The sequence below is a fragment of the Salvelinus sp. IW2-2015 genome, linkage group LG4q.1:29 (genome assembly GCF_002910315.2).
Source record: "Salvelinus sp. IW2-2015 linkage group LG4q.1:29, ASM291031v2, whole genome shotgun sequence".
NCBI classification, from domain to species: Eukaryota; Metazoa; Chordata; class Actinopteri; order Salmoniformes; family Salmonidae; genus Salvelinus; species Salvelinus sp. IW2-2015.
In genome coordinates this window covers 84406733-84416940 of record NC_036842.1, presented here as the reverse complement: position 1 = coordinate 84416940, position 10208 = coordinate 84406733, and the positions used below count along the sequence as shown (strand labels likewise).

Sequence of the window (10208 nt, the reverse complement as noted above, 5' to 3'; positions counted from 1 at the left end):
GGACTGTGGCCCATGTTGGAGGTTCGGACTGTGGCCCGCGTTGGATGGTTCCGGACTGTGAAACGTCTCCGGAGCTCTGGACTGGGAACTGTCGCCGGTGTAGCTCTGACTGGGTACTGTCGCCGGAAGCTCTGGACTGGGTACTGTCGTTGGAAGCTCTGGACTGGGTACGTCGCGGAAGCTTGGACTGGGTCGTTGCGGAAGTTCTGGACTGTGGAAGCGCACTGGAAGCCTGATGCGTGGTGCCGGAACTGGTGGTACCGGGCTGAGGACACGACCTCAGGCGAGTGCGGGGAAGAGACACAGGCGTACTGGACTGTGGAAGCGCACTGGAGGCTGATGCGTGGTGCCGGAACTGGTGGTACGGGCTGGGCGACACACTCAGGGCGAGTGCGGAGAGGAGGCACAGAACGTACTGGACTGTGGAAGCGCTGGAGCCTGATGCGTGGTCGGAACTGTGGTACCGGGCTGAGGACGCACCTCAGGGCGAGTGCGGGGAAGAGGCACAGGCCGTACTGGACTGTGGAGGCACACTGGAGGTTTCTTATGCGTGGTGCCGGAACTGGTGTACGGGCTGGGGACACGCACCTCAGGGCGAGTGCGGAGAGGAGGCAAGGACGTACTGGACTGTGGAAGGCGCACTGGAGATCTAGAGCGTATAGCTGGCACAATGCCGTTGGCTGGATGTGCTCTCACAGTAGTTCTGTTTTTCTAGCCACACATATTCACAATACAACACTCAATCCCAGCTACGTGTCAATCTGGTCTGAGCTTATCCAATTTCACAATACAACTGACTAGGTGACGGGCCAAGCTGGTTCAGACTCTACAAACCTGTAACTGCCTAACCCCATCACAAACCAGACATTAGAAGCGTAACATCATGCCATTCGCTCTCTGCGCAGGGCTTAAGGACAAGGAGTATCTTCATCCAGACTCGGGGAGGTGACACAAACTGAAAGAAACACGGGCCCGAATCGATTACATCAAGCTATCTGTGTCAGATGCGTCAGCACGCTAATACACCAGGTAACATCCAGAAGGGTCAAGGTACCTGGTGTTCTTGTTCCCCCTCGCTGTGGTCTAGTTAATAAGGATAGGTCAACAACACCATAAAGTACACAACTAAACTTAAAGTCGTAAGATCTGAGTACTTCTGTTCCCTTTTGCGGCGGTCTATGCAATATGGGGAGTCAGAGGAACAGAAACAAAACCGCTAAGCATCGAGAGCTGAAGACCACCGGTTAACGAGTCAGAGTACTGTGTGGCTAGGATACTGAACGATCTGATTAAACACCTGGTCATATTGGTTGACGGGACGGTGGTAAACAACACCAAAACCCGGAACCTCCAACGACGGGCCACAGTCCGGAACCTCCAACGACGGGCCACAGTCCGGAACCTCCAACGACGGGCCACAGTCCGGAACCTCCTACGACGGGCCACAGTCCGGAACCTCCAACGACGATCCACTGTCCGGAGCCTCCAGTAGCAATCCCCAGTCCGGAGCCTCCAGCGGCAATCTCCAGTCCGGAGCCTCCAGCGACGGTCCCCAGTCCGGGGTCTCCAGCGAAGGTCCCCAGTACGTTAGTTTTTGTATTGTCAAGGGTTGTTGTAGGTCTAGGTGATTTATATGTCTATAGTGGCCTGATATGGTTCCCAATCAGAGGCAGCTGTTTATCGTTGTCTCTGATTGGGGATCATATTTAGGTAGCCATTTTCCCTTTAAAGTTTGTGGGTTCTTGTTCTATGTTTAGTTGCCTGTCTGCACTATCCATATAGCTTCACGGTTTGTTTTGTTATTTTGTTAGTTTGTTCAGTGTTCATTCGTTAAAATAAATAAGTATGTATGCATACCACGCTGCACCTTGGTCTCCTCCTTTTGTATTTCCTCCTTTTGTAAATGTATTTGGCTAAGGTGTAAGTAAACTTCCGACTTGAACTGTATATGGTGTCACCATACAATGATAATATAACATTAGGCTTAATGTATGTCAGAGATGTAGGAAAATCTTTGTCAAATCATGAACCATTTGGCCCCTCTTGGATTATAACCAACCACTAATGATGAAAGCTGAAATAATACTGTACAATGCACCAACTGAAACCATCCTTCAGATGGTTCAAACATATAGTACAACTAGAATAGCATATAGGCCACAATTCAATCATTAACCTCTTTTCATTCAGACCTTACCACAGATCATTATATGCAATTCATGAACACCCACTAGTAACTGCAMGAAAGTTTCCCAACAATTAAAGCAATGTGTTTCAGATTAAATCAAAACTACTTCCCATCCATTACACTAAAATCCAGGAAGTTCACTTTGAGGTAGCGAGGCTTACTGAAAGACATCAATTCATAGAGCTACTCATCATTTTAATAACAACCATATTTTCCCTATTTCTGGTCCACCACAAGAGAAAAACAATTGTATAAATACAGGGTCTGTTGTTAAACGTGYGTGGTTGGGACCTGGTGCAGGGTGGAAGAGGCAGGGTCAGCTAGAGTGAGAGCTAGATATTATTACACTGAGGGAGGTAGTCCAAGTGAAAGAGGGTCAGATAAAGAGAATGTAACTGTAAGAAAGACAGATATATCTAATAATATGAAACTATACTGAAGAAAAATAGAAACACAACATGCAAAGTGTTGGTCCCATGTTTCATGAGCTGAAATAAAACATAGCAGAAATCTTCAGTACGCACAAAAAGCTTATTTCTCTCAAATGTTGTGCAAAAATGTGTTTACATCCCTGTCAGTGAGCATTTCTCCGTTGCCAATATAATCCATCCACCTGACAGCTGTGGCATATCAAGAAGCTGATTAAACAGCATGATCATTATACAGGTGCCCCTTGTGACGGGGACAATAAAAGGCCACTCTAAAATGTGCCGTTTTGTCTCACAACACAATGCCAAAYCTGTCTCAAGTTTTGAGGGAGTGTGCAATTAGCATTATGACTCCAGGAATGTCCACCAGAGCTGCTGCCGGAGAATTGAATATTAATTTCTCTACCATAATTTGGCAGGACGTCCAACCGGCCTCATAACCGCGGACCACGTGCAACCACGCCTGCCCAGGACATCCACATCCGGCTTCTTCACCTGCGGGATCGTTTGAGACTAGCCACCCGGACAGCTAACAAAACCTTGGGTTTGCACAACCAAAGAATTTCTGCACAAACTGTTAGAAACCGTCTCAGGGAAGCTCACCTACATGCTAGTCATCCTCACCAGGGTCTTGATCTGACTGCAGTTCGGAGTCGTAACCGACTTCAGTGGGCAAATGCTCACCTTCGATGGCCACTGGCACACTGGAGAAGTGTACCCTTCACGGATGAATCCCGGTTTCAACTGTACCGGGCAGATGGAAGACAACGTGTATGGTGTCGTGTGGGCGAGCGGTTTGCTGATGTCAATGTTGTGAACACAGTGCCCCATGGTGGCAGTGGGGTTATGGTATGGGCAGCCATAAGCTACGGACAACGAACACAATTGCATTTTATCGATGGCAATTTGAATGCACAAACATACCGTGACGAGATCCTGAGGCCCATTGTTGTGCCTTTCATCCACCGCCACCACCTCGTGTTTCAGCATGATAATGCACTGAACCATGTTGCAAGGATCTGTACATTATTCCTGGATACTGAAAATATCCCAGTTCTTCCATGGCCTGAATACTCACCAGACATGTCACCCATTTAGCACGTTTGGCATGCTCTGGATTGACGTGTACAACAGCATGTTCCAGTTCCCGCCAATATCCAGCAACTTTGCACAGCCATTGAAGAGGAGTGGGACAACATTCCACAGGCCACAATCAACAGCTTGATCAACTCTACGTGAAGGAGATGTGTCGAGCTGGTTTTCTGATCCACGCTCCTACCTTTTTTTTAAACGTATATGTGTTGCCAGTGACGTGAAATGCATAGATTAATGATTTTATTTAAATTTACTGATTTCCTTATAGGAATTGTAAACCTGTCACATTTTTGAAGATTGGTTCAATCCCAAATAGGCAAGAGAGGTTGTTTGGGTGGCAGATGGCCCTCAATAGGATACCAGTCTATTTAATGCCTTCCCACTGTAGTAGGGCATCACTAAAAAAGGCATGGCCATTCTCTCACAGGAAACAGTGGAGAAAGAAGCAGATGCCACCAGGGGTTTTCTCTGAGCATCAGGATCTCAGATTTGGGAAGGATCATCCGGTTGTGTTTGCTCAATAATCACACGTGATAACTTATGATCCATACTATAATGTAGTTAGTAGTGCAAGCCTCCCTGGTGTCTCTGTTTTAGGGTGTGGAGGATTGATCCCCTTATGTGACAGATTAAACACAGCACCAACACCCACCATCTGAGTCCGGCTCTTAGGGTAGCCATTGATGTCTTCTATCTTCTCATTTGCTAGAAAAGAAAGACGAAACAAAAGAGAGAGAAAGAAATGAAAGAGGATATTTTCATGATGAAGTAACACATCCTTTTTGGGACTTTCCCTGCACAATGACAAGTCACATTGAAGACACCCATACAATATCGCTCTGGATAAGAGCGTCTGCTAAATGACTTAAATGTAAATGTAAATCTATCCAAAATCAGTAACAACTTGCCCTAACCATGGGAAGCAGCCGTGGTTTTGCACCTGATACAGTCTTAGTCCTCCTCATGTAGCTTTCACTAACCACACTCCCTCTATTCACTCCACTTAAGCACAATGAACAGTGTAGACACAATGATGACAGGCTTCGCTGCTCAACCTCTCACCCACCCTGGGAAAAACAGAGTTTCAGTCTGAAGTTGCTTTACTTTCCCTGCTAGAAAGACTGATTTTGAAGTCCCCTCCTAACCTAAAGATCCCTCCTAACCTCTCCACAATAACGATCATAGAGGCCGTGAGTTGAATTCCAGAGATGAGAGACACACTGTGACTAATCATATTATACTTATATTAGGCAGTATAATATGATAACCATGCAAAAAAACACAAGTTTGGGCCTGCCATTGGAAAGCCAATACAAAATGCATAATGATTATATAAAATCTTAAATGAGAAATAATTCCAATGGATTTGCTGATAAAAAGTTACCAATAGAGTATAAATGCTAGGGAAGTCCTTACCCACAACCTGTATGATCTCAGCCAGTAGCACTCCATCTGTAACATCCTGCTGCAAGTCCTTGATCAGTCGCTGACGGCCCGACTTCACCAGATAATGGTTGGCCCAGTCCGTGTAAATCTGCCCAACAACAAAACACAGACATACAATTGACATACATAGAAAGAAATACAATCAATGTATAATAATCACAGACCCTACATTACTTGTTAATAAAGGCAAAGCAATAACCTGTAGATAACGCCTTCCAAARGTAATGCACAGTCAGAACACACTCGCTTTCCAAGGAGTGATACTCACATTCCTCCAGAAACCAGGCCACTGAGCACAATGTAAATTCTGCTCTGAGAGTGAGCAATCATGTCTTTCAAAGAGTAGGAAGTACGACATCACCTATTAAGACAGAAACTCACTGGCTGAGAGCACTGGAGTGAGATGTCTGTAATCTGAGGGGTTTTGTTCATAATTTGATGTTCACTTCTGCTGCATCTCCTACATTTTAGCATCTCAGTCACTTTAAATCTGTCTGTTCTGACAGAAAACAGTGAACTGTTAGGCCCAATCTGCTTATGCGATTATTATGCTTACAATACAGACTAAATCGTGAAGAAAATACTTTTGAATGACTAAACTGGACATAACTGTTATAATCTCCACCCGGCACAGCCAGAAGAGGACTGGCCACCCCTCAAAGCCTGGTTCTTCTCTTGGTTTCTTCCTAGGTTCTGGCCTTTCTAGGGAGTTTTTCCTAGCCACCGTGCTTCTACACCTGCATTGCTTGCTGTTTGGGGTTTTAGGCTGGGTTTCTGTACAGCACTTTGATATATCAGCTGATGTTAGAAGGGCTATATAAATACATTTGATTTGATTTGAACTGAATAGGTGACCATAGCCGTGGGAAGTAGGGGTGCTGCAGCACCCCCTGAAAAATCTGAATAATACTTCCTGCGTCTATGCAGGTGACTCAGGTTAGGTGGAATGCTCAATGTGAATTTATCCTGGCAGGGAAATATGGTTTGAATAAATGTACACCATTCAGGGTCTTTTAAAGATATTACAAAACAAATGTATTTATTGAGATCACAGCACAGGTTGCTATTTCTTTCCCCGCACAGTGTTTCTCTGATCAGCAGTAAGCTTCTGCTCGGGGATTTGCATAGAAAACATGCTGAGTGTTGAGAGTTTCACACTAACACCTCAATCTGTCTTCTACAGATAAAGCTCTCCGCTGACTTTCACGAATAAACAAAAAACAACACACAGTATTTACCGCAACACTATGGGGTCAATGGAAAGTCACATCAACCAAGTAGTTGCTAATGCTGAACATAGATTTTTTTGAAAGTACAAATTGCACTTGTTTTCTTGCTTTCTGAACCTGTCAAACTTAATGTGAAGAACTTACTTAACAGCYGTCCATTTAGAGCCTTTTATCTAGACACATGTATTTTCTGCCACTGAAAACAAAAGGCTAAAGGCTTGAGTTACCTCTATCCAACCAGACAGAGTGTATAAAGACTAAGAACACCTTTCCCACATCTCAGAACTCAACATACAGATGCTGTGTGAGCAAAGAAACACCTGCCACAAAGTGCAGCAGACGGTGAGAATATTGGAATATTCTTGATATAAGATTGAATGAGCAGCACTTTGACTTGCTTATCAAAATGCCGGTTACTGTGCTAAAGATATAGCCTAGAAATGGACAGTTTTTGAAGACAGACCGGGACATACTGTATACTGAGTATACAAAACATTAAMAACAGGACATAGACTGACCAGGTGAATCCAGGTGAAAGCTATGATCCCTTATTGGTGTCACATGTTAAATCCACTTCAATCAGTGTAGATGAAGGGGAGGAGCCAGGTTAAAGGATTTTAAAGCCTTGAGACAATTGAGACATTGATTATGTATGTGTGCCATTCAGAGGGTGAATGGTCAAGACAAAATATTTAAGTGCCTTTGAACGGGGTATGGTAGTAGGTGCCAGGTGCACCTGTTTGTGTCAAAAACTGCAACATTGCTGTGTTTTTTACACTCAACAGTTTCCTGTGTGTGTCAAGAATGGTCCACCACCCAAAGGACATCCAGCCAACTTGACACACCTGTGGGAAGCATTGTAGTCAACATGGGCCAGAATCCATGTAGAATGCTTTTCAACACCTTGTAGAATCCATGTCTCAACGGATTGAGGCTGTTCTGAGGGCAAAAAGGGGGTGGGGTGCAAGTCAATATTAGAAAGGTGTTCTTAATGTTTGGTATACTCAGTGTATACTACAGCTGGCAGGTGTAACAGCAAGCCAGTTAAATAGAGTCATATATCAAATGGCTGTCCCCTATCCAGCTGGGGTGTCCATTAATAAGCATTAGTCATGATTCATGTCTAACCCAATGGTCCTCCAGCTCCCTCATCTATGTTCTGTCCTGCCCATGGGCAAAACCAACACTAGGGAGCAGTGTTTCTCTCTCTCTGTGTGTGTGTAGCCAGCCCACCCCATTTGTGTCAGTGGACCAGAGGTAATCTAACTCATCATGTTACTGCCTCCTCTTCCTTCCTCAAGGCCACTGTATTACACTATTCATGTCCTATACGCACGCACGCACGCACGCACGCACGCACGCACGCACGCACGCACGCACACACACACACACACACACACACACACAAACAGAGAAACACTGCCCCCTAATTAGGCTACATTTGATCCTGCATTTTTGATGCATTGCAGAAAGCAATTGAGCACTAACCAGTCCACCCAACCACTGCAGGCCTAATCCAATACACACCAATCATCACAGAAATAAACACGTAGCCTAACCAGGCTGGTGGTATGGAACCCTGTATGTGGTGGGGTTTGGCTGGAAGTCAGTGTAGGCCAGCTGGATGTGTGTTTACTGTAATAGAAGGCTGTGGTGATGCCTTAAAGGGATCTTCTCTTCCTGGTAGGACCAAACAAGATGTCGCATGCCCCACACACAATAGGCCTGCTAATCTCACTAGATTTATGCCATCCGCAGCAGGTGTGCTAGAGTTGCACATAACTAAGACATCTTCACTATACTGAATGTCAGGTACTCTATCACTTCTGATAATAAATCACTTTTTAAATGGCAATTAGACTGTGTAGAATCTAATTGGTGGAGAGGGTGCAGGTAATCAGCAGCAAGGATCCCTGCAATCTTCTTGACTAATGTGGAGACTTTCAAGGAATCACTCATCTATCAGTTGTCTGGTTCACTGTGCATACAGTATTGACCATGTGCATTTTGTGCTTCCAGTCAGAACATATCTGGGATCTCAAGACAGATCTGGCAGGTGCTTGTCTAAAGTTTCACAATATGTAAAACGTTTGTAAACAGTATCATTAACTTCACCTCTGTCACGCCCTGACCGTAGAGAGCTTTTTATGTCTCTATTTTGGTTTGGTCAGGGTGTGATTTGGGTGGGCATTCTATGTTCTTTTTTCTATGATTTGTATTTCTGTGTGTTTGGCCGGGTGTGGTTCTCAATCAGAGGCAGCTGTCTATCGTTGTCTCTGATTGAGAACCATACTTAGGTTGCCTTTTCCCACCTGTCTGTGTGGGTAGTTGTCTATGTGGAGTTGCATGTCAGCACTCGTTCTATTTAGCTTCACGTTCGTTTTTGTTACTTTGTTAGTTTGTTCAGTGTTCTTCTGTTATTAAAAGAAGATGTATTCATATCACGCTGCGCCTTGGTCTCCTCAATACGACGAACGTGACAGAACTACCCACCAAAAACGGACCAAGCAGCGTGGTAAGAGGGAGCAGCGGTTTTTGGAGAGTTGGACATGGGAGGAAATCCTGGACGGCAAGGGACCCTGGGCACAGACGGGAGAATATCGCCGTCCTAAAGAGGAGCTGGAAGCAGCTAAGGCGGAGCGGCGACGCTACGAGGAGTTGGCTCAAAGAGGCGTGCACGAGAGGCAGCCCCAGAATTTCTTTTGGGGGGAACACACGGGGAGTGTGGCAGAGTCAGGTTGGAGACCTGAGCTAACTCCCCGTGCTTACCTTGGCGAGCATGTGACTGGTCAGGCCCCGTGCTATGGGGTGATGCGCACGGTGTCCCCAGTGTGCACTCATAGCCCAGTGCGCTATATTCCAGCTCCTCGCATCCACCGGGCTAGGGTGAGCATCCAGCCAGGAAGGATTGTGCCAGCCCTGCTCTCCAGACCTCCAGTACGTCTCTACAGCCCAGGATATCCTGCACCGGCTCTGCGCACTGTGTCTCCAGTGCGTCTGCACAGCCCAGTGCGTCCTGTGCCTGCGCCCCGCTCGTGCAGGGCCAAAGTCACCATCCAGCCAGGACGGGTTGAGCAGGCTCTTAGCTCGAGACCTCCAGTGCGCCTCCACGGCCCAGTGTATCCAGTGCCTCAGCCAAGGCCTCCTGCATGTCTCTCCAGCCTGGTGAGTCCTGTGCCTGCTCCCAGAGCCAGGCCTCCTGTGTGTCTCTCCACTCCAGTGATGATCCATGGCAGGAAGCCTCCAGTGGTGATCCATGGCACGAAGCCTCCAGTGATGATCCATGGCAAGAAGCCTCCAGTGATGATACATGGCATGAAGCCTCCAGTGATGATCCATGGCACGAAGCCTCCAGTGATGATCCATGGCACAAGAGCTCAGGTACTGGAAGAGCCAGTGATCCATCCATGGAAAGAAGCTCCAGGGGTGAGACATGCACGAGCCGCCCTCTCAACGGCGGGTCCACGGGAGTCCTCCAGTCCGGAGCCTCCCCAGATCATGCGACCAGGCCTACCAGAGATGGCGCCGTCTCACAGCACCGGATCCAGGACCGCCCTCCAGTCCGGAGCCTCCACATCGCCCTCCAGTCAGGAGTAATCCAGCGACGCCTTCAGTCCGGAGCTTCCAGAGGCGCCTTTCGAGTCCGGAGCTTTCCAGAGGGTCCTTCAGTCTGGAGCTCTCCAGAGGCGCCTTCAGTCAGGAGCTTCAGAGCGCGCCTTCAGTCCGGAGCTTCCAGAGGCGTCCTTCAGTCCGGAGCTATGCCAGAGGCGCCCTTCAGTCCGGAGCTTCCAGAGGCGCCCTTCCAGTCCGGAGCTTCCAGGT

At 47.0% G+C, this 10208-nt stretch overlaps 1 protein-coding gene across 1 annotated transcript in view; it reads right to left on the bottom strand.

Annotated features, from left to right (window-relative positions):
* Positions 1 to 10208, bottom strand: part of nav2b (neuron navigator 2b) — a 314640-nt gene that overhangs the window by 298091 nt on the left and 6341 nt on the right. Inside the window, 2 exon segments of the mRNA XM_070439864.1 lie at positions 4364 to 4416; positions 5128 to 5245. Of these exon segments, the coding sequence (XP_070295965.1) occupies positions 4364 to 4416; positions 5128 to 5245 (171 nt within the window).